This window comes from Cygnus olor, chromosome 16 (genome assembly GCF_009769625.2).
Source record: "Cygnus olor isolate bCygOlo1 chromosome 16, bCygOlo1.pri.v2, whole genome shotgun sequence".
NCBI classification, from domain to species: domain Eukaryota; kingdom Metazoa; phylum Chordata; class Aves; order Anseriformes; family Anatidae; genus Cygnus; species Cygnus olor.
This window is the reverse complement of record NC_049184.1, coordinates 2,107,916-2,132,316: the sequence shown is the minus strand read 5'-3', so window position 1 is coordinate 2,132,316 and position 24,401 is coordinate 2,107,916. Positions and strand designations below refer to the sequence as shown.

Genomic DNA, 24,401 nt, shown 5'->3' with positions numbered 1-24,401 from the left:
TAGCAAATGTGTAGATGCTGAAAGGCTTTTTCCTTGTGCTGCCTGTGGAAGTTCAGAGAACGATGCACCTCAGGTGTTTGGGGTCTGAGGAAGGCAACCCAGACCAGAACTGGAAGGACGTGTCTTTTTTGCAGATTATCATTTCTTAAACTGAGGTTGTGCTGGTTGCTATGAATCTTGCTGTTTGAAGTTTAGAACCACCTTTATTTCTTTTTGTAGTCCACCACGTATTAAAGATGAACCAGATGATGATGGATTTTATGCTTCTCCTAAAGAGGACTCCAAACCACTGAAGAGACCTCGAGAAGATGATGAGTAAGTGGCCTGGGTACTGGTGACTTGAATGCTTGCCTTTAGTTTTCAAAGCAGAACACTAAGGGAGCAGGTAGGATATCAGATATTCAGCATGTGCTGGTTCAGATGTGGGACTGAAGATCTGAGACCAGTTGCCTTGTGCTGTGAGAAGTTCTATGAGCAGGGCAAGGGTAGTATTTGTGCTGTCTATGGAAAAATACCATTATCTGCTTCTGCAGATAGTGTTGGAAATTACTGCAGTGTTAGTAAATAATAATAATAAAGAAAAAAACACACAGAAGGTAAATGGAGAAAAGACAATGATGAAGACTGTAAAGCCTAAACCTGAACAAGTGAGGTATTAATGCTAGCTAAGTGGCTGCAGTGGTTTCTGTTGGATGAGGAAACAACTGCTCAAGAGGAAGAAAATGCAGTCAGCCTATTCAGGGTAGGGAGGAGGTTTGCATGCACTGCTTGACATGATTCCCTTTTAAAAAGTTCTTAATATGTTGTGGGTTATGCTGAGGGTTTGTCTAAATCGAAAGAAAAATACACATGATGTTTGATGTATAATAGCCCACCCAGTAAAATAAAAGTGCAGCTCCATCGTGCTGTGATCTGTCACCATCCATGTATGTCCAACTTTCAGATGGTGTGACCTTGTTAGAGGTCTCGAGTTAAAGGGTTGGAGGAGTTTAACCAGAGCAGCATTCTGTTCCTATGTGGTAGTTCTCAGTTTCCAAGAGAGACGGGTGTGACATCTTTTCTTTTGTGTAATCATTTGCTGCCTTCTGTTAAGTTTTCATGACCTCCCATCTTGTGCCTGCAATGGAAAGATTAAGAATTTGCCAGCAGTCAATTTTGCTATTGTTCAGACTAGTGGGGGATGCAAAAATTGGGCCTTGTGGGCAGATCCCAGACTGATGACTAGAAGAGGGGCAGCGGGTTGGAGGGGAACATGCCACTAAGCTTTTGCTGATTTATCCGATCCCATGCAATCACTGGGTGGCTGCTAATGCTCTTGAATGGGTTCTTCCTCAAGGAAGATTTTTGCTTCAGCAGTCTGAAACTTCTGGACAATTATTTGCAGCAACAGCCCATGTTTGTTTGTTTTCTGTAGGCTGTTCTCCTGGATAGGGATTATTCAGCCTTCTGAGAGAGCAGGGCACAAAATTATGTTCTTTAGAGATGAAATATGCCAGTAATAGTATGAACTTGCACACAAGTTTTGTATGTGTATGATTTTATTTTTATACTCAAAAGTTGATTATTTTCATCAGCTAGTCTCTGTTCTTACAGTGCTGAGTACAAACCCAAGAAAATCAAAACAGAAGACATAAAGAAAGCAAAGAAAAGGAAACAAGAGGAAGAAGAGGTAATGCAGAAGACAAGCTTGTTTCTTGCAAGAAAAGCAAGACTGACAATTTGGTGTTGAATTATGTAGAGCAGGGGGAATCTGATTCAAGGGAAAAAAGGCAGGGACCAGTCCTGGGACAAAGCTGCATGTGGTAGATCCACTCTGATGGTGCGAATTAACTTGTCTGTGCCATAATGGATAAAGTCAGGAGACGTTTCTCTCCTACACGTAAAACAAGAGATGGAGAAGATGCCTCTGGAATGTGAACTCACGGCCTGTTCTTGGCAGTTCAGTCTTTCTGTTAAGAAGCTTGCAGAGGGTAGAGGAGCCTTATTAACAATATCTGGTAGTTGCACAAATGATGTAGCACAGTTCAGAAGCAGAGGAGATGAAACCTAGATTAGCTGCTAGAAAGACACTTAAAGCTTTTAGATGAAGCCTAGGATGGAAATTAGGAAAGGGAGTTGGCATTGAGATGTTAGCCATAATTTGAGACTAAAGCTCTGTGTTGCTGCATCTAGCAAAGACACCCTTGCGAAGCACATGTTGCAAGCAGCCTCTGGTAGCATGGTTTATTCTCTAGTTTTTAATAGAAGTGTCTCTATAGTGAACGTATACCATACATTCCCCGAAGCCACCTTACAGAGCTACAGCTGTGCTTTGTAGCATTTGCTGGAGTAGATACAACTAATGCAGGCCCAGGAGGGTGTTCCTATAACTGAGCAATCATGTTACTGCGGCCCAGACTTGCTGCTTATCAGGTGAGGCACAATAACTGGCTTTGTGCACTTAACATGCCCCACTTCTATAGCAAAATAATTTGGCTTAAAACTTTGAAGTGGGGCCATCAGTAGACTTTGACTTAAGAAGATGGTCTAAGAGCACACTTAGGTATTTAGGCCTTGGTAATTCGGTTGTTTGTGGCCAAACTAATACATCCCAAGAGATGGTTGTTTAGTTTTAAAGCGTCTTTTCCTGGGAGAAGAGGAAGGAGTGGAATGTGGTAGCTTGTTCTAACAGCTTCATACTCATTTTACAGGACAGCAAAGCAAAGAAAGCTAAGAGCAAAGATAAGAAAGTTCCTGAAGCAGACAAGAGAAAGAAGCCGAAAAAAGAAGAGGAGCAAAAATGGAAATGGTAACTATATATTGATGATGTCTGCTACCCTCTGCACCTGCACTTTCCCTGTTACCTCCCATGCTGACTGAGTAAGCACATCTGACTTTTTGTTGATTCATGAGGATTTGTTCTGAATAATTGGCTTACTTTCTGGTAAGCTTTAAATAAACTTCTCATTGAGGATGTTCATCCTCTCAAGTAGAAGTGAAAATCCCTTTTTTGCTATACCAAAGACAAAAAATGTTTCTATCTGTAGAACAGAGAGGCTACCCATAACGATTAGCTACTGATGTTCTTGTGCCCAGAACCTGGCCCTTACTGACACTCTTCAAAGCAATATGAAAGCTTGTGAGCTTGGGCTGTCAGCAGGAATGTTATAAATGTGTGCAAATGTATTAGCTGATATGGTTCTGATGTAGCTTTATTTTAGTAGGTCTTCTCTGTGTTGTATAAGGCTACAACATTGAGTGTCCACTCTGCTATTTGAGTTGGATGTCAAGTGTGTGTCTCTCAAAACCGGTCCTGTCTCAGGCACAAGAATAAAGGCTGGTCAAGTGACCAGTTAAGCTTGGGCTATTTGGAAAATGAATTTTCAAAGTAAGCTTTGAATGGAAAGTGCTTTCTTGCTCATGATCCTAAAGTAAAATCACTAACTGACGTTGTTTTATTTGGCACTTAAATTTTTAGAGCCTTTTCTAATAGATCTGAACTTCATGGTTTGTGTGGAAGACAGTCCTACGCTGCATCAGTAGTTCTCTATGAGAAAGATGCTAGATTTTTTTAAACTATCCATAGTAATATAATCTATTGTTAATGCTAGATTTGAGGAACTTGCGTGTTTTGACGTTATTACTTGTGTGTTTTGAAGTTCAGACCTTAGTACTTCCCTAGATTTACTGTGTATGTGGTTTTCAAAAGCGTATGTGTTTTCTGCACTCCTGTAGTCTTCTGTAATGTGTTTTTATGACCTTTTGGAGAAGATGTTTCCATGAGCTTTTTCTTTCCTCAGATCATTTGGCAGTTCTAAATAGATCTGTGGTGTCAGAGGATTGCAAAGGCATTCCCTTAAATCCTTTCAGGCTCAGTCTTTTACATGTGTACACACGCACATGCACGCACCCCTATTGTTTCTATTATTGATTCACCTTTAAAAAAAAATCTTCTGCAGTGTTCATAGTCTGCATATTCCTTTGATTGCTACAGCTTCCTCAAATAGAACATTAGCACTTGAGTATTTTTTCGTACTTGTCTTCTCTCCGAAATTTAGTTTTCAGGCCTTTCCTTGTAACTGTTCTGATTTTTTTTTCTTAGTGGTCTGCTTTTCCTCGGTCCCTCTGACAGCACATTTTCAATGTGCTTTGACATTGAAGGAACTTGAAGTGAGAGAAAGCCACCAAGGGTCTCTTTAAGCCTAATGATCTGTCTTTTTTGACTTTGTGTCAGCTCTCCTTGCTGGTTCTGTCTGCCTTTACTATAACTGATACCACAGCTCCCTTTTATTGTAGTCTGTATCCTTCAACAGCAGAGCTGTACTGGAAAGCCTTACAATTCTCCCCTCATCTGCCTCGGCAGCACAATTCCAGGTAGATGTGTTAAGCTCTGAGATTTGTGCTTACTGTTGAGGGGAAAACTGCCTTTGAAAGCACGTTTTGCAAAACCTGGCAGTAGGTAACTGCATCCTTCTGCTGATGGTTCATGTCATCCATCTGCGGCTTTGTATAGCATGTCTGCTGGACAGGGTTTCATCTGCACTTCAATTGCATCTCTTAAGGGCATTTTATGTTCCATCTGAGCCAATTTTCTGAAAGTCTGATATCTTTTTTTGGCTGCTTCCTCAAGCGCTTGCTGCCTTGATCATTTTCATCCTCACTTACATGGATGCTTGATGCTAGCCGTTCCCAAGGCATTGGCATTGTTCATCACCACGTGGAGATCTTTCTTAGAGGTCGTTTTCACACCTTGTCAGCGTGAAATATGAGATCCAGAAGCACACCTTACGAGCACTTCTCCCACCTTGCGTTACAATAAGTTAATTACCTTGAAATAACATATCCCTGAGGTACATTCTGGTTTTTGTCAGAATTTTCTGTTTTCATTCCAAATGAAAACCAGTCCTAAACTACCTTCCTGAGTCACCCTGGCATTCGTGGATTTGGTGCGAGGTTTAAATAAGGAGCCTGTGTGACTGATTGGCACAGTTTCTGCTGAAATTAGTAAGGTGGTTTTCCTGATAGATACCATTCTCCTTGCTCCTGCCAAAACATTTGCAGAACGTTGCTCTAGGATCAAGAGCTACCGCAGGCAGGTTTTTTTATTGTTTAAAACCAAATGAGGACCAAAAAAAGGGCTGAACTCAGGAGGCTCACTTCTGTCTTTTGTCTTGATGTTTACATACGAGGTTTAAGAAGGTGGAGGTGGGGCTGAAAATGATTTGTGATCTCTTTGTGGCAAACTTTCTGGTAGTTGTGGGTTTAGAAACCACCGTATGGATCTCATGTTTCCTTATAGCCGTCCCAACAGGCGTAGTATGCTTCAACTATCTAATTACCTTAGAATTACCTTACCTAAAGAAAAAAATCAGGTCTAGTGCTTCAGTCAAAGGTGGTGCCTTTCTAGCTAGAGTAAAATACTATCTCATACAATTGTTATTCTTCCTAAATTACCGACATACAGGGACTGCTGAAGCATTTTGAGTAATTTCTAGCAGAAGCTCTTTTCTCCGAACAATGCTCATCTTCTATACAGTGGCCATGACGTCTCATTAGGAATGAAGTATTTAATTGTGCGTCACGCTTCCTGAGATGCACTGCAGTACGTGTGCATTTCTTCTGGGTGCAGCAGCAGCTGAGAAGGAAACTACTCCATAGGGCTGGCACAAGGGGGAAGTTTAAACTTCTTGTATCGTCGTGGCTGCTCAACAGAGTGGTCTGGGTAACTCAAAGACTGAGCACTGTGACAGGTTAATGGTCTTCCAGTTGATTGATCACTAAGGTAAAACAGCCTGTCTCAGCAGGGGATCCTGTGCCAGCTGTATGGAGCAGGAATGTTCTGGTAATTGTGGAAGAAGCGGAGAGGGGAAGGAGTATGGAATCAGTGGCTTGGGCACGGGACACCAGGAGCTGGGGGAGGAAGCGGGCCTCGTGGGACTCCCGTCCCGTGTAGAGGAATTGCTGACCCTGTGAGTTTGTTCAGCTGGAACATGGGATTGGTGGCGCCTACCTTGCTATGTCGAGAAGCTTGATGTGTCATTTACAAAACACTTTTTATAGAGGTGCTCCAAGGCAAGCTTGCTTTTTTCTTTGCTACTCTGCTTTTCTTCAAGAACACTTCTTCGTACCCAAAGAATTTCAATGAATTTAAAATGACAAAGCAGGTTTTAGTCTTTCTTGTCCAAGCAGGTTTGTTCTCATTTAGGTCGTAAAGGAACATCTGTTTCTTTATCTCTGCCCTTAATGGGATACTTGTCCACATCTGAAAGCAGCTGCATAATATACTACAGTTGTTTGGCTTTGCTGAGCAGGCATCCTGGACCTGATGTTAGATCACAGCTGACTATAATTTGGCATGATCCTTGATGCTTTACGAGACTGAATTCTTCATTTTCTCAAGTTCTAAGCTTTTTCATCTGTGTCTTTGTGAAAGGAGGAGCAAGTGGCAGGTGAGGACTATTTGAGGACTTTTGTTTAAAAAAAAAAAAAAAAGTGTGAATATTTGTTCTTGGCCAGTGTCTGGCACAGTAATGGCTGCTTTCTAATTTTCTGTAGCATACTCTTACACCAACATAACAATAAAATGAAGACTAGGAACTTAATTATACTGGTTCGTGTGTTTCTCTTGAAGGTGGGAAGAAGAGCGCTACCCTGAAGGAATTAAGTGGAAGTTCCTAGAGCATAAAGGTCCTGTGTTTGCTCCACCATATGAACCTCTGCCTGAGAATGTCAAATTCTACTATGATGGTGAGTTAATCTGCAATTCCAGCTTGCATTCTCAGGGCATTGTTGCAATCTTCTGAGGAGATGAGGAGGTGGATTTGTTTCAGTGGTTAGTTTAAGAGAAGTTCTTCAACAGCTTAGAAAAGGACGGGTCTGTAGAAGCCTGCTGAATTGACACGGAGATGAACTTGTTCCCATTCTGTTGTGGTAAATCTGTCAGCCTCATTAATAATGTGAGAGGGGGTCTTATGCCCAAGAGTAGCATTGTGTAGCCAGTGCAGTACATAATTAGAGCTACTTCGTCACTGGTCATCTTCAGGCTTGCTTTGTGTTCCTCAACATTATGAATTGAAATTTCCATAATCTGTAATTAGTTTTGTGATCATTCAGTGGCGTTAATGGAACAAAACTAGATAGTTTTGTTACAAATGATTAGGATCTTGCAGGAATGCATGAGATCAGCCTGATCTCAAGACTGTAGCCCTCCAGTGTATGTCATGCTCCCATTTAGCTGCTATTGTGCGTCGGAGAACTAATTGATGTGGGGTTCTAATCCGCTGGGCTGACTGGTTGTTAGAGGCTCATGTGGATAGGATTATATGATGTGGTGCCTGATGGAGACTGGACTTGATGACCCGTGTATTTCCTTCTAGTTCTGTGATCATGTTAAATGAAGGATCAAATTAGCCCAGGATTAAATTAAGTGGGAGGCATTTGAGTGGATGAAAATGTAGTTTTTGGCGAAGGGGACATCTGTGCGTGGAACTCTTCCAGAAGCAATGTGATATTTTCATGTGACGTGATGCATATTAAAATACTGAGAAATAGGTGGCGCTCACTTTCAGCAACAAGGTAGTGAAATAAACATACTGCATCCTATTGAAGACCATCTCTAAGCAAACAGCACAATGATCAAGGATGCCTATTTTCCTCTAGCTGTCTTAGGGCTTGATAAGAAGTTGTAGCAAGGTTGGAAATATTTTTCTCCCTCTACTGAAGAATATATATGATCTCTCCTGCTGTCTAGAGAAGAAGAGGGGCGAATTATGCTATAATTATCCCTTTCGTGCAGGCAGCAATGAGCTTCTATCTTGCCACCTATTTCACAAAACCTCCTGGAAACGCAGGGATTTGTTGCAACCTCTGTCTTTGTCATGGCAAGAATTGATCAATAGGCTCAAAAATTAGGGGCGGGGATGGATCCTGGCAAACAAAGCAATCGCATACATCTTCCCTGAGAAACCGGGGGGGAAGGGCATCAGATGGCTGATTTACACAGCAGCTGCTGAGACCGCTGTCTGTGCTTACAAGGCATTGTCTAATTTCAAGATTATCCTAGGATGATTTGTAGAGTCCAATAATCACGCTGTGGCTGGCCAGCCAGCTGCCAGAGCTCACTGGAGGAATCCCTCCCTTGCCTGGTGATTGCACTGCAGCGAGAGTGGCCCTGATTTCATCCAACACGACTGCGGGGCTATTGTCAGTGCTTACAATACCGTGCTCAGGGAGTCTGAAATGCCAAAAGCCGTCTTTAAGGGCTTGGCTATATTTTTGAGTGACTATGGGTTAATGAGCTACTGCTCGTACCACAAAGGCGGCTTGAACTTGTGTGTTTAAGGCAGCTTGAACTCGCTGTTTTTCTGTAGATGGACAAGATAACAGTGGAGATGATGGCAGTGGTGTTTGTCACTGCGGTGTGGTCTCTTCTGCCTGTTATGTCCCTGGGTTTGCTCCCTGACTTTCGGTTTTTACGACAGCAAACTAATGCTCAGGGCTCTGAAATAAATCTGTTGTGTTTTTTTTTTTAATATATAATACTGTCACTGAGAGCTTTTTCAAACTTTTTTAAAAGTGGGAATTATGTACAATGAAATCTGTTTTAAAGCGATTAGGTAAAGATGACTGAGCCTGTACTACTCTTTAGCAATTTGGGAACAACTTTGGTCATTTAAGCCGCATAATGTGTTGCTTACTTGATAGCCTCTTTCAAGCTAGACTTGCAGCCTGGAAAAAAAAACACTTCCCTTGCTGTCTCTCCCTTCCCCCATTTCCTGTTGTAGGCAAACAAATGTAGTATTTTAGGTTGCAGCTTACAAACTGGCAGAGTTTCTGTTGGTTTTGTTTAATTGTGCGATGTTCTCAGATCGCTGGGAGGACTTTTTGCCTAAGTCCCGTTTTACAAGACTTTATGGATCTTCAGGCTCTATAGAAAACTCCCATGCTTTAATTTTGGAGATGCTGTATCTTTTCCAACCACGGAGTAAATCAAAAGCATGCTATTTTTTTCCACTAGCATAGGATCAACCGTAGTGTTTCTTGTATTGACTTTTGTGCAGTAAAACAGTCATTAAAAAATCCCCAGGTGCTGACTGCCTGCCAGCCCACGGGGACTTCAAATATTCCTTGCAACTAGCTGGAGATGTGAGTTGCATGCAAAGTCCTTCACGGGGTTTGCTCACATGTTGTCAGGAATGCTGTCTGGACTGAAAAGACGCTCAGTAGGAATGTTAGATGTTGTTGAATCTACAGCTCTGGTGTTGCAGCAGCCTCCGTTCCCTTGTGTCCTAGTCTTTTTCCTTGCAGCAGTTTCAGTTTGTACTGCAGTCTTGCAGATAAGCTGAAATGTGACCTCCCTGCTCACCCAAAGCTCAGTCTGTCTCAAAAATGACTATCTTTTGAGCCTGATTTGGAGACGGAGGAACGCATTCCCACAGTGAAGGACTCAGGCTATTAGCAGAATCCTGACACATTTCCCTGCAATGAAGGGGAATTAAATATTTGGCATCGCTTTCCAGCCTATTTGTGGTGTGTATATATAGGAAGGGCTCTTCCTGGCTAGAAATAGCTAAAGGCTAGAAGGGGTGTTCCAAAGCATGTCTGTCTGTGGGTAGGAGAGGAACACAGAGCCTGTATTTCCCATATGTCTGAGTGCCGGAATATGAATTTTAATGAAATTCCTTGCCTCTTCCACTTCAAACAGCAGTATCTCCCCAGGAGCGTACGCACCACAGGGAGGGCTCAGCACAGGGTTTCCTGCAAGAGGCCTTTTCCCCTTCCTGCCCTGCGTCTCTCAGACCTCACATCAGACTGTTACTGCTTTTTTATAATGTTTAACTTCCAGAGAGGACTTTTTTTCAAAATCTTTGATGGTAGGTCGAGCAAGTGTGTTCCTCTGTTTCTTTTGCCCATCCAGTTTGCAGTACTATGTAACACTTCTGTGAAAAACTTCAGAGTGGTAAAAGTATGCTGTTCTTTAAGGGAGTTACTGTGGCTTCTTTCTGGCTTCAGTTCCTAATTTTACCAGGTGCTTTAAAAATACAACCTTTCTTTGTAGGTAAAGTCATGAAGCTGAGCACCAAAGCAGAAGAAGTTGCCACATTCTTTGCAAAAATGCTTGATCACGAATACACTACGAAGGAGATCTTCAGGAAAAACTTTTTCAAAGACTGGAGAAAGGTATGTGGGTAGTCTCGGGCTATGGTGACTGCAGGCGTGGCTGGTGTCTCCTCGCTGCTAGGCAGTGAACAGAGGCTGCTGTCCTAGGCTCCTGCCTAGGAGAGCTAGCTTGTGGCAACTGCAAGTTGCCTCAGGCCTTTGCCATGAGGTTTCCAGTTAGTCCTGCAGCTTCTCCAGGAAGGAAGGCCCTCAGATGTTTCTAAACTGAATGTCAGAATTTTCCAAACCAAATTTGCCTGTTGTGTGATGGGTTATAGCTGATCTGACCGTTAAATGCTTTGAAGGGCCTTCCTTATAGCAGAAGGAAGCCCTTTCCAAAGACCTAAAAGCCAGACCTTCCTCAGTGAACCTACCAGCCACAAGGTCAACCCTTCAGATTAGATGACCCAGTTCTCCTAGGTGGGTTACTGGATTTTACTCCCTCAACAGCGCCAGCCCCTGTTAGTTGAGAGCGCTTTGCAAGGTGGTACAGCATTGCCCAGGGCTTGCAGAGATGAGGCCACGCATTGTATACGCCCTGTTTCTTGTCCTTTGCTCTTTGACCTTAGCTGGAGTCAGCATGTACAAGAATTTAGGGATTCTTGGGGGATTACTGTGAGAACCTATGCGTTGTCTCTGTTTAAGCTGTCACGGGTAGGGTGAGCTCTATTATACGTGTATGAAAATGTAAAGCACTACTTTTCTTTCTGCAAGGAAATGACCTCTGAAGAGAAGAGCACTATCACCAACCTCAGCAAGTGTGACTTCACCCACATGAGCCAGTATTTCAAAGCTCAGACAGAAGCTAGGAAACAGATGTCCAAGGAGGAGAAACAGGTACCAGAGGGGATTCTAGGAGACTTCTTGATGCTTAGCTGGCTTGTAAACATCTTAGTGTAATTGTTCCTCTGCCTGCCTTGCCACTTATAAGTCAGTGTTTACTAGCTTTCACACTATTACATTCATGTTAATTGTAGAAATCTTTACTCTGCAGCTTAAGTAGTGCAAAGCACTGTGTTTGCAGCTGGACCTTCATCCTGACTTAAAATGATAGTGATCAGGGTTAAGGCTCCTGATCCTGCTTAGGTAAATAAAGAGAATAAGAGGTGTTATGTTTGATGGGACCCTTGGTCCCTGGCCAGTAATGAGCAGTGTATGCTCAGGTAAGGACAGATTTTTATTTTAAGAGTTCCTTAGGTTTGAAGGGCAAAATCGAGGATAGTGAAATGGATGCCTCAGTGATAGTTGTGAGTAAGATATATTGAGAAAAAATCTTTAAAATTAGGTCTCCACTTAATGCAGTTTTGTAATCAAAAATGGAATTTTATTTTCAGTAGCATGGCTACAGTGGCTTGTGGGCAAAAAAGTAGATTTTGAATGAATGAAACATACTACATGAAACGTACTACAATAAAAGTTGGAAACTGGCCCTAAGTTCTCAGTTGATCCTTTCCAACACTACAGTAATTCTCCTTGGAGTGAGGGGCCTGGTGGCTTGGAATTACAGCCTTTGGGGTCAGGAGTCCTGGCAAAGTAGAGAGCCCATGTCATATTGCTGTTTCAGTTTGATATACATGGGGGAGCCTTTCCCGGTTCCCACTCACAGTAACTATTGAAGTGGAGCAGAAGTGGCTTTTACTGTTAAGTTTCTTAGCTTGTGCACCAGTGCTGTCTATGGGACAGATAGTTTATTTTGGGCTGAGATGTTTTTATTTTTCCCTACTTTTCCTTCCATGTTATTAGAGTTCAAGCACAGAAGTATGCAGTGAAATCTCAGCACGTTCTTAGGAGACCGTGTTCTGCCTTTGAGACCATTTGCTGACACAGACTTCACATGCCTTTAGCAGCAGACTGGAGACATTCCTCTGCCTGCTTTCTGATGCTGAGTTCAGACACAGAAAACTTTTTCTTCCCCCTATATAAACAACAAGATGTAATGTCCAGTGGATGTCACGTGCTTGTTCTGGGGCTGAATATAGATTATAAACCAGCAGTACTGTGGTGGGGCTGTTGTACTTAAATGGCCTTTGTAGATGTGGTATGTGGTAGAGGTAAATGCTTCTGTTGTGGCAAAGTAGGGCTGGTGAAGATAAATATTAATCTGTTCCACGCAAATACAGGTTTTAAGAGGGTTTTTTGTACATTCTTTCCTTTTTTCCTGCTTGTCTTGCTTCTTGCATTTTATGAATACTTACCTGAGCAGTCTGCTGCCCTGTGTGTTGGTCCAGCACTTGGCACGACCGGAGTATGGCTTTGAGTTGGTCTTTGGTGTTACTGGAGTGCAAATATCAAAAATATTCAGTCTTATTATGTAGAGATGTGTGGTGCTGGGCATAGTATTTCATCTTTGCTTTTGGCTTTTTCCAGAAAATCAAAGAGGAAAATGAGCGGCTATTGAAGGAATATGGCTACTGTGTGATGGACAACCACAAAGAGAGGATCGCAAACTTTAAGATTGAACCTCCAGGTCTCTTCCGAGGTCGTGGGAATCATCCCAAAATGGGCATGTTGAAGAGACGCATCATGCCGGAAGATATCATCATTAACTGCAGCAAGTAAGCACTGGGTGCTTTGCTTTCTAGTTAGGATAGCTTTTCTAAAAACCGGTAGGGGTTCCTGTGCAAGCATGTAGAGATACACATGCTGCCTATCTTAGACTTATGCGGATAAGAAACTGAGTCATACAAGCAGAGACTGAACAAGACTATCACGAGTTTCATGTAGAACTTTGTCGACGCATTTTCTTCCTCATCTTCGTGTACTTATACATTCTTTCCTGCTGCAAATGCCTACCGTTAATTTTCTACTAGGTAGGTTGTCCTGCTTTGTTAAACGCTAGAGGTTGATGGGCTTCTCTTTGGTCCTGTCCTGATAAACATCTTCACTATCATAGTGTCCGCAAATCAAAGTTGGTCCTAGGAATGTGTTCCCACTGATAGCAATTACACTTGATCTTTTGCTACTCTGATTCACATGATTTCCCACTTGTTGAAATTTGTAATTGCTTTGCCTTGGTTTCTTCACCTGTGCTTTCTTCATGTGATGGTATTCATTACTTCTCTCCATTTTGAAGCTTAAAAATCTCTTTAAATAGCTTTTTTTGTTGTCCTCTTAACTCTGTGCAGGGATTCCAAGATCCCTCCCCCTCCACCAGGACACAAATGGAAGGAGGTTCGGCATGATAACAAGGTTACCTGGCTAGTGTCGTGGACTGAGAACATCCAAGGCTCTATCAAATACATCATGTTGAACCCCAGCTCAAGAATTAAGGTACAGATTTAGTTGATAATAATAAGAAGAAAATACTGGTCATGAAGCAAATGTAGCTGTTGGCTAGGAGAGTGATAGGAAGTAAGTATCTTGCTATTTCATCCTGTGCTGATTGAATTCATATGAAAGTACACACGCTTCTGTTCTGCCTTGAAAAACAGAATGCAACTGCTGCACAAGAGAGATGAAATCTGAAAACTCTGTACCTATTGAAAAGCAATATTGTGTCATTCCTTGTAGGAATCCTTTACTCTTTATAAGCTGAAAAGGCGATAATTCACCCAAGAATTGACTTGTTCTGGTGGATATTTTATCTTCTTTTGGCCCTGATTTGGTCCCTGCCTGATCATGTAGTGAAATTCTAGCCATGGGCTGATGATTAGTCAGTTCTAAAATTTAAAACGTGGCCAGGTTACTGGCTGAGAAGACTGATAAGGAGCCCATGGCTGAAGGAAAGCAAACCCTGCTGTGGGAGCAAATAAGTGGACAATGGATCAGTTCCATAAAAGAAATGATGAGCCTGCTGAAAGATAAGTAGTATCCAGTTTTGGAGATAGAATTTAAGTTCTTCTCATAAAATCATTTTTCGAAGAGGTTTTTTTTCCTGTATTGGAAAGGAGGAGTTTGTCCTACAAGTGTGAGAGAAATCTGTTCCTTGTTAATTTACGTCTTTTTTTTGCTATGACTTGAACATATAATAATACTGATGAACTGAACTGGTGGTGTTGCTCGTACGTTTTATGGGTATTTAATTAAACAGATGAAAGAATCTAAGCGTTATCTGAATAGAGTAGAGGAAACCATTTATATATTGAGGAGCACGGAAGACATAATGTCTCCTTGCGTCTCTATAGTTGCTTCCGTGCAAGCACTTCCATATCATGGAAATCTGAATTGCTTACAGCTGCCTGGCAGCATAGTTTGGAGCTGAGCTGTTTTAGCAGTGAAGTCTCAGTGCTTTTGTGCAATGAGACCATTTGCCACTCATACTTGTAAAACCTTGAGAGGCAGATTGGAACTGGTCCTCTGCCTGCTTTCTGATGCTGACTGTATTCCAACTTTCTCTGCAGGGTGAGAAGGACTGGCAGAAGTACGAGACAGCTCGGAGGTTGAAGAAGTGTGTAGATAAAATCCGAAATCAATATAGAGAAGATTGGAAATCCAAAGAGATGAAAGTACGGCAGAGGGCTGTGGCGCTGTACTTCATTGATAAAGTAAGGCTCGTTCCCCATCGTGCTCCCCCTACCTTTCCTGTCCTGTTGGGAATACTCGGGACTGCTGTGTGTCTGTTCCTAAAGCAGAATTGAGCCCAGTTACTAAGGTATCCTGAGACTTCCTGGTGGGCAGGGATCCCACCCCTCTCCTTTTCCTTCCCATTACCTGGAAATCAAGAGCAATAAACTATTGTACTGACTATGGCTATTTCAGGCAGCATTGTTTTAGCTCAAAATTCACAGCTGGGTTCCAGAATCTCCCAGTTGGATTACTGGGAACTTTGTGTGGACCTTTTGTCTCCAGCTGTTTCAGTTTTCCTGCTGGGAGTTCTGCTACTTGGTCACCTCATAGTCGCGAGGTTTCATAATTATGCTCAGTTTTTCACCGCAGAATAAAGAAAACTGAAGTTGTATTGATTCACTTAACACTATTTAAAGCCAGCTCCCATAGAGTTGTTGCCCTACTACGTTTGATTTTGACCAACCAAATTAACAGTTTGTGTTCAGAATGGTTTGATGTAAATGGGGGAACTTTGTCATATATGCTGTTTAAAATGTGTTTCTTTAGCATACTGTGAAGAGTAAGAAGGTGCATAACTAATGAACTTTCTGATTTTGTATCAGGTTGAATTCACTTGGAAGTCAGTCTAATATTTTAAAAAACAGCAAACATTTTGAAATGAACTTTGTTAGTTGATCAGAACTACCCTATAATTCGAGTTAATTAATGTGAGAAAGCTGGTAAAACATCTTGCTTTAATCTTCCTTTTTAAAATGAAGGTAATTTGGTAGATTGATAGAAGACTTTTGGCATTAGTGTAGGGTTATTTAAAACATTTAAAGGCAACCTAGGGAGTTTCTGAGAATTTTGTTTTGTCCCTTCAAAAGCATATTTCTCCCTCTTCTACTGTGGACACCCCTGATTTGTAGGCCCATATCTGAAAGCTTCTAGTATCTATCCACTACTGAGATAGTTTGAAATGCTTACCTCTCTTGTCTTGGTGTAAATGTAGCTTGCTCTGAGAGCTGGAAATGAAAAAGAAGAAGGAGAGACAGCTGACACCGTGGGCTGCTGCTCTCTGAGAGTAGAACATATCAAGCTGCATCCTGAACTGGATGGCCAGGAATACGTGGTTGAGTTTGACTTCCTCGGAAAAGACTCCATCCGATACTACAACAAAGTCCCTGTGGAGAAGAGGGTAAGGCACCTCCACGAACACATACACAGTCTGAAATGCAGAAAAATCCGGTCAACGCGGTCTTAGTGGCAGTAAGAGGGTACTTTGTCATTGGTCAGAAAGCAAGTCAGTTGATGTCCTTCCCTTCTTACTGGTTGTGCCTTGGAAAGGGAGAAGGCTTACGCACTGATACTTCTGGTCTGTGTACATGGGAATCTACCAACCACGACTCCTTTCTTAGTGTTATTTTCTTTATTCCTGTCGCCCACCAATTACTAATCTGTTGCGATCTTGGCATTATTCCAGAACAAATCCCCATAAAGCAATGTGAACTGGAGGGCACTGTCCAAAAAGGCTGCTTTTGTGGGTATAACCAGGCTTTGCACCTCACCCACACTTCTGCAGTTAGCACAGCATGTTAGATAACACATGTGCAATACTGTGGTGATTGTAATGACAAAGAGCCGTAAGTGTCAACCTCTTGGCAAATGAAATGCTGGGGGGGAGATAAACTATAGCTGCTATAGAAATCTAGAATTCTTATTTCTTTGTTTAAAGGGGAAAAAACAAACAAAACAAAAAAAACATTTTTCAGTTTAAATTTATTTAGTGTTGATCGCTCTTGGTGTCTCTTCTTTAATGCTTATAATGGGGAATTGATTATTTTGGAACTAGAAATCTCTCCGTCTCTCTGTATAACGTATCTAGAGAGGAAGAACGTGTGTTGATGAGAAGCTGGGAACTAGGGATTTGGAGTACACAGAGCTGGGATTTGTGGTCTCTGTGTAATCAAAAAGGTTTTGATTATTTCCCCGCCCCAGTGAGACTTGTTTGGGATGAACTTGTGTGAAACATTTACTGCAGTAATGAGAAGGGCTGGGTATTGGTAGCTTTAACTCCATGGGAAATTGCTCAGGGGTCTCTTTGGTCGGAATAACCATGGAGAGTAAGGGGAGTAGGTGGTAGCTTTGGAGCCTCTTTCTCTGTTAGGTAGCTAAGCCAGAGCAGAATCGAGTCTTCTGAAATATGGATCTAAAGAGTGAGCATAAAGGACATCAGATGCTCAGGACTCAGGATTGCTGGGGAAGAACTTTAAACATAAGTGTTGTCTTGAGAGATGATGGCCTTTGCCTATTGGGAAGTAATGTCCAGCATCATCGGTGTTGCCTGAAAACAGTTTAAGTGGTGTCTCGGCAGTGTTGTTTCTACCCAGCACTGTTCAGTCTGAGTGCCTTAAGACAAGCGTTTTGTCTTCTTGCAGGTTTTTAAGAATCTCCAGTTGTTCATGGAGAACAAGCAGCCTGAGGATGACCTCTTCGACCGCCTCAATGTAAGCACGTAGTTACTGGTGAGGAATGGTGGTAGAGCACCAGGCTCGCTCCGCACCAGGCAATAATAGCTGCTCTGTTCCAAAAATGGTTTCAGTAGCAGGTTTTGTTTCTTGTTTTTTTCAGAGCTGTCCTGGGTGACCTGAGTGAAAGACACACACCTGAGTGAGAGTCTCTCTCAATCTGGTGTCTGTATTGCTCACTGTGCCTGCAGGTTCCTGAAGTGATGGGCTTTTGCCCTGTGGAGCTTGGCTGGCTCTGACATGGGGAGGTTTTTTCAAAGTTCAGAAAAGATGATCGTGAGTTGACAGATTTTTCAGATGCCATCCCTGGTTGCACATTTGGCACTGTGGTGGTTTAAGCACCTTCCCTGGGATGGGACAGGCATGTCCCTCCTACCTACTGGGAACCAAAACCTCTACAATGAAGAAAACTTGACTGTTTATGATACTTGATCCTGGTCTAATACTTGCTGGTTCTTTATTCACTTTTCCTGGGGTTTCAGTGAAGTTTTGGCCATTGGGTGTCAGGTCTGAGTCCACTAGTTAGGTTTTGGCTGTGAACTGTGTGTCTTCATTAGCAGTGTGTCCAGAGGTTTCACTACTGAAGTCAATTCTAATGCTGTCATCTTCTTTCTGCTTCTTTAGACCAGTATCTTAAATAAACATCTTCAAGACCTTATGGAGGGACTGACAGCCAAGGTATTCCGTACTTACAACGCCTCCATCACGCTACAGCAGCAGCTCAAGGAGCTCACTAATCGTAAGTCCTGTCCTTGCAACTGTGAGGGGAACAGTTCCCATCCTGCAATCCAGACCTGCCTTCCTCAGCTTAACCTTGTATCTGCATACCACTGCCTGGTTGCAGTTCTCCCTGTGTAAATGTCAAAGAGCTGAAGTCTGACCAAAAGTCTGCTGCCAATCTTTTGGGGGTAGCTGAGCAGCCCAGCACTGGGGCAGTGCAAAGCTCATCTGTGAGCGTACTATGGTTTGCCTGCCAAGATATGCTTGGCTTTAACCAAATCTTCCACTTGTTTCCTCTTAGCTGTAAAAGGCTGTAGGTGGCAGGCAAGGCAGATACATCTGTAACAGCCCCATGTTTCTTGGCTGCTCATTAACAACTTCTCTGCTGAGCACCGCTCCCTTGCACTTCAACAACTTCACAAAATGGACACGTTTGGAGGAAACTGAAGTCCAACAGCATCTTGAGCAGTATGGTCCTGCTGCCCTCTACTCACTCTGAGCATGGATGTGCTTCCTGAGTGGCAAATGTCTTTGTTGCTATTGATGGAACTAGCACAGAAAGTTAGGGTTTGGGATGGAAGTGGTCAGACTCTTAGCACTTTGGTTAGAGTGCAGTGTTGAGACTGTTCCATCAGAGAGCAAGGTCACTTCTGCAGTGGCTGTGAGATTGCAGGGATGGTGGGATGCTGGCTGGGACTCCTTGGCCCTGGAGAATACTGGTTGTTCACCACTTTCTTGTACTTTGCAGCGGATGATAACATCCCAGCGAAAATCCTTTCCTATAACCGTGCCAACAGAGCGGTTGCCATTTTGTGTAACCACCAGAGGGCTCCGCCGAAGACCTTCGAGAAGTCTATGATGAACCTTCAGAGCAAGGTACTCTGAGTTGCTGCATCTCACAAGTCATGTTTCCTTTCAGATGAGGAAAAATGGAAGCAGAGCCTGCTCTCCCCTGTCAGGAATTGATTAGTGCTGCATCAGAGATTGGCCTGCTTGGAGAGGCAGACTCTAGAAGCACAATATAGAGCTGAAAGGACCACACTTCAGTTAGTCGTCTTTTGCTTGTAAAGACCAAGACCAGACCCTTTATTTGCCATCCATCACACAGCAGTGTTCTGCTGCCATCAAAATTTCAGGGCAGCAGCCTAGCTCTGATCTGCGTCCCCTAAAGAGCCCAGAGTGGACATCCGTTCCTACTGCGTGAATCCCAGGCCACTGTCAGTGCAGGCTGTGTACGTGGTGCGTTATGCCCCTCTGACCTGACCTCTTCCTTTGCAGATTGTTTCTGGTGAAGGCCATGAGGTCCAAAGGGGTTAGCTCTGTTCCTGGTCTGGCGTTAGAATAACCTTCACATAAGGACTTCTGGTTTGGCACTGCAGTGACCCCTGCTTCTGTAACACCTAACATGGCTGCCTTCACCCTAGATCTTAGAGCCTGGGGAATGGTTGAAGGGGCTGAAAAATGCTAAATCTCCCTGAATTCTAAACTTACCAGAGGAGAGCTGCCTGAAGCCTTAACAGTTTTCAGCCTGTAGGATTTGGTGGCAAGAACCCATCCCTGCTGAGGGAACAAGGATCATCCTTCTGTGGTGCCATCAGAGCTGGTACTGGTGGGACACGCTGGAGACACACTTGGGTGTAGCTGTGTGAGAAAGCTTCTGGTAGCTTTCTGTCAGCGCCACCTTGTCTTTGGCCCTATTTTGGGGGGAACACAATACTAGGGCCCTGTTTTCTGAGGGGAACTTTTCACCACAATAGGACTTGCAGCAAACTGAGAGGCTAGTGGCCCATTTGTTCTGCAGAACTGTGTCTGAGCGCTGATAAATTCTGACCATGCTCACAAACTCGCTCCCTTGGTCATGCTGTCCAGGGGTGACCGTCACAGTTGTCTGCAGATTGTTCACAGTGCTGCCCTCTGGTTTTGCCTCTCCTAGATCGATGCCAAGAAGGAGCAGTTAGCTGATGCCAGGAGAGAACTGAAAAGCGCCAAAGCTGATGCCAAGGTCCGGAGGGATGAGAAGTCTAAAAAGTAAGGCTGGTGTTACGAGGCTGTGCAACGCTCCCAGTACTTTGAGCTCCAAATGGGTGCTTCAGCCCTGTGTTCTGTTTCCCCAGCCTGTGATCCAGGAGATTTGGGAAGACTTTCTCAAGCTTTCTTGTCCCCTCTTTCTTCTGTGCATGAAGAAATGGCCTTCAAGCTGAGGAGCATAGGGTGTCCCGACACTGCGGTTCCTGATGTGGCCTCTAGCATTAGTCTGCACTGTGTCCCTGAGCACCCGCCAGTGCCAGTGTAGCCACCCTGCTGCCCAGGACCAAGCAAAGTAATGGATCGAGCGTGCAACATTGCCATCTTTAAGGGGAGCCAGGAGTTACCCACTTGCAAATGCACTTTCCTGGATCCTGCTCTGCTCTGTTGGAAGCTCACAGTGCAGACGTTGTGTGCGCTCTGTGCAATAGTCACAGGGGTCCTGAGTTAAGGGAGTTCTGAAGGCAGAATCTCTATGTGACTTTTAGAGAGGGAAAGTTGGGCTGGATTTAAAGCGGGCGTAGCATCAGTATAGTTGAGGCTGTTGCTTCCAACCCTTTAAAGCAAAACTGCTGCTTAGGATTTCTGCGCTGCCTCTTTGAAAACGTCTATTCTTAATTGCATGTGCTGATTGTTTTGTGTCATTATCTGTGCTGACACAACTGCCTTTTGAGGCTGGTGGCATTGCTTATCTTGAGCAGAGTCCCTTTGCCTTCCTGCAGTGCTGCTGTCTCAAGCCCAGTAGGGCATCAGGCATTAAATATTTTTCCTCCCTCACCCCAGGACAGTGGAGAGCAAGAAGAAAGCAGTGCAGAGGATCGAGGAGCAGCTGATGAAGCTGGAGGTTCAGGCTACAGATAGGGAGGAGAACAAGCAGATTGCCTTGGGCACCTCCAAACTCAACTATCTGGATCCCAGGATCTCTGTTGCTTGGTAAGCATCTGCCCTGGGCTGTGCTGGAGGGAACTGCGCCTTCCCCTGTGTGCAGTCCCGCAGGTAGTAGACAAGGGCTGTGGCTGAGAGCAGTGCCCCTGTGCACAGAGAGACAGACCTCTCTGGCCTTCCCTTACATGTTAAAATGGTTTGGGGAAGCTTTAAACGAATCTCTTGAGGCAGATGTCATGTGCCAGCCACTGCCAGCACTGCACTGGGAGGTGGTGGGTCAGAGAACCTGCAGGGTGTGCTGCTGGGAGGCTGCTCCTGCTCAGCTGGGCGGTTTGTCTCGCAGCGAAGCAGAGCTTGGAAGGTGCTGGGGGAAGCAGAGCAGCTCTGCTGCACCACGAGGGGCTGGGGGCCTGTGTTGTGCTCACTCTAACGGCATCTCCTCTTCTGCAGGTGTAAGAAGTGGGGAATTCCTATAGAGAAGATATATAACAAAACCCAGCGAGAGAAATTTGCCTGGGCTATCGACATGGCAGAGGAAGACTATGAGTTTTAACCTGTTTTTAATGAGCTGAATGTTATGGGGGAAAAAAAAAAAAGGGGGAGTAGCCTGGTTTTTAGGAAGATTGATAAACTGTGAGCCTTACTTGTCCTTGGATATGCTGGGGAAGGGGGAGGAAAGGGGCAAGTGAGCATCAGATAAAACAGCCAACATCTTGTAGAAAGCATAACCTGGAAATATCCTAAAGGAGCTGAGCCAGTTGTCCTATGGACAACTTATTTAAAAATGTTTCAGAGATCCAAATTCTAGCTGTCTGGTTTGTGTGGTTTTTCTCTTGAGGCAGAGCAAGTGGATGGGGGATTTGTCAACCTTCCGCCAGGCAAATTCACCATCACACTGAGAGCGTGGGAATCTTTAGCTACTGTATACAAAATCCAATTATATTGGTGCGTTTTTACAGTTAGGGTTTTGCAATAACTTCTATATTTTAATAGAAAATGGACTCCTTAACCCCTGCCCTTCCCCTCCCCCTCCCGCCCCATTTCAGAATTTAACAAAAAAAAAAATTTAAGAAACCCAACGCACCTGTTACAGCTGTCACTTACAGTCATGGAAATACCCAATTTTTTTAAAAATTGTCACTTGAAACAGTCGTGGCATCGGAACATGAATTCCAAATATCCACCGCATTTGTTCAAAGCAAAGCGTGATGGGAAATCGGCCTCCTGACTTTTGAGTGTTCCTTTTTTTTAAATGTGAATTTTTATTTCTTTTAATTATTTTAAAATATTTAAACTGTTTTTTCTTGATCTTAAAGATCGTGTAGATTGAGGGAGCGGGTGGGGGGGGGCCGCGTGATAGGGAGATGCGTGTGAAATCTGAGGACAAGTGAAATCTGCAACAAATGACATTCCCATCACCCTTTGTTCTGAGCACGCTCTGTACACTTCAAGAATATCTACTTTTTAGGTTTGTCAGACTGTTTTACCTTTTCCCCCCTTTTTTTCTAAGCCCCACTCCCCTCTTTTACTTGAAAGATTTTATTGTGTAAAAAGAAGTTTCACAGGTCAATAAATTTCGAGGGAAATGAGCATCGGTCCAAAAAAGAAAATAATCGAGATTTTAGGGCTTTTATTTTTTTCTTTTGTAATTGTGTAAAAAAATTTTAAAAAATTAAAAAGCAGAATTTTAATGTGAAACCTTTTTTTGCTATAATCATTAGTTTTAGAGGCATTGTTAGCGTAGTGTGTGTGCGAAGACCATTTCCTGCAGCCTTTCCTCAACAAGTATCTTCTATTTTTATCATGAATTCCCTTTTAATCAACTGTAGGTTATTTAAAATAAATTCCTACAACTTAACTGAGTGTTGGCGTCCGTGTGTTCTTTCACCTCAGGCCCTGGGCCGAGGTCCCCAGTCCTGCCCCTAGCTTGGGGGGGGCTGTCAGGCTGATGCCACGCTGGATGGTCCCAAAAATGGGGCTGAGCCCCGGTCCCCGCAGCCCCGTAGAGCGGCTGCTGCCTCCACGGTGAGGCCTTGGAGCCTCACTCGTCCCACCAGGGCTGCACGGAGGATGCTGAGCGCATGACAAGGTGTGTGGGGAGGGACCAAGCGACGTGTCTCCACCAGGGACGAGTTGTGTGTGGGTTCAGAAGGATGCCAGGGATCTAAAAATGAAGCAGCTGGCTGCAGCTGGCTTTTTGGAGGGGACGAGGCTTCCCACGGCAGCTGGAAGCAGTTGCTGCAATGCTTTAACTCTCCAGTGCCTTGTGCTGAGTCGTGGTGGCCCTGTGGGCATCTCTGCTGTGGTGCTGCCGAGGTTGGTCAGCGTGTTTTGGAGCCTTGGTTAGAGGCACGGGGAGCTGACCGGGCTGTCCCACCAGCCTGGGATCTCACTGCTTGTTCAGGAGCTCGTGTTGGTGCCAGGGCTTCGAGGGGTCCCTCAGCTCACCTGGTTCCCAAATCTTGTCTGCGCTCCCTACGTGGCAGCGTGCTTCCCTTGCTTTGTGCAAACAGCAGCGAAACAGCAGCAGCCTGACCTACCGAGCTCGTTTGGTGCAGAGCCGTTCGGGCCCTGTGCTCACCTCGGCCTGGGAACCCCTCGCCCCGTGGGGCAGCAGGATGGGGTGAGATCCGAGCTCCTGGCGCGCTCTCTGCTGCCTTCCACCAGCCCTGGTGCTGGGAAGCAGCCTGCGGGGAGCCGAGCCTGGAGCAGACCCCGGCCCCTTCCCCGAGGCTGGAGCAGCGCTTTTGGGGCTCCCAAACCCCCCGAGGGTGGCTGCAGCGTCAGGCCCAGCCCTGCCGCCCCTCCCCAGCCTGCCCCAGCTCCCTGCTGTGCTGTTTGGAGGTGCTTTGTTGTGGCTGCGAAGCCTCACGGCTTGGCAGCAGGCACCGTTTACTCTCTGGGGCCTTTCCAAGGTGCAGCGGAGAAAATGCCAACTGACGAGGAAAAGGGCTCATTGTGCTCCCAACCTGCCCGTGCCTGGAACAATGCGGCCCGTAAAAATATCCTTTCTATTTATACAGCTTGCCCGAGTGAACCTCCCGGATCCCGTGCTGCTGAGCAGGGAAAAGTGCTTCTCCCCTCCCCTGGTGGCTCAGTGTTGATGGAGAAACGGCCGGGAAAGCTGCTGCGTCCTGCTCAGCATCCCACCAACGCCACCCTGGAGCACCCAGTCCTCGCCTGCCGGGGTGCCCCCACCTTGGGGTGCCACCGCTCGGGGCAGCTTGCCTCCCCCAGCAGTGCTGGGCCGGGTGCTGCCCTGGGGTGGGCAGTGGGGGCTGAGCCCAAACCTCTCCTGGCATCACGGGTGGTCCTCCTGCTCCCTGTGCCACCGGGGGGCTTTTTTGGGGTCACCTGGGAGACGTAGGGGCCAGGCGTGCGGCTCCTCTGGCTCCCAGCCGGATGGAGGGAGGTTGGTTTGGAGCGGGGGAACCCCAGCCCTGTGCCCGTGACCCGGTTTGTGCTTGGCAGTGAGGGAAACCGAGGCAGCGAGCGGTGACGTGACCGGAGCAGGGGGCAAAATGCCCCTAAACTGGACCCCGTGTGCTGCAAAACTCTGCTGGCTGCGGCCCCATCCCCCTCGGAGCCTTACGGGCTGCAAATTGGAACCAGGTGAAGGCA

The 24,401-nt window shown here is 44.8% G+C and overlaps 1 protein-coding gene across 1 annotated transcript in view; it reads left to right on the top strand.

Annotated features, from left to right (window-relative positions):
• The window catches only part of TOP1 (DNA topoisomerase I), a 66,729-nt gene extending 44,091 nt beyond the window's left edge, over positions 1–22,638 (top strand). The window contains exons 6-21 of the mRNA XM_040575546.1: positions 220–315; positions 1,594–1,669; positions 2,691–2,788; positions 6,611–6,726; positions 10,037–10,158; positions 10,852–10,974; positions 12,505–12,692; positions 13,263–13,407; positions 14,478–14,621; positions 15,635–15,820; positions 17,061–17,129; positions 17,775–17,889; positions 18,619–18,746; positions 19,804–19,898; positions 20,679–20,828; positions 21,231–22,638. Of these exons, the coding sequence (XP_040431480.1) occupies positions 220–315; positions 1,594–1,669; positions 2,691–2,788; positions 6,611–6,726; positions 10,037–10,158; positions 10,852–10,974; positions 12,505–12,692; positions 13,263–13,407; positions 14,478–14,621; positions 15,635–15,820; positions 17,061–17,129; positions 17,775–17,889; positions 18,619–18,746; positions 19,804–19,898; positions 20,679–20,828; positions 21,231–21,333 (1,954 nt within the window). The 3' untranslated portion in view covers positions 21,334–22,638. The remainder of the gene's footprint in view (positions 1–219; positions 316–1,593; positions 1,670–2,690; positions 2,789–6,610; positions 6,727–10,036; positions 10,159–10,851; positions 10,975–12,504; positions 12,693–13,262; positions 13,408–14,477; positions 14,622–15,634; positions 15,821–17,060; positions 17,130–17,774; positions 17,890–18,618; positions 18,747–19,803; positions 19,899–20,678; positions 20,829–21,230) is intronic.
• Positions 22,639–24,401: the final 1,763 nt, after the last annotated feature.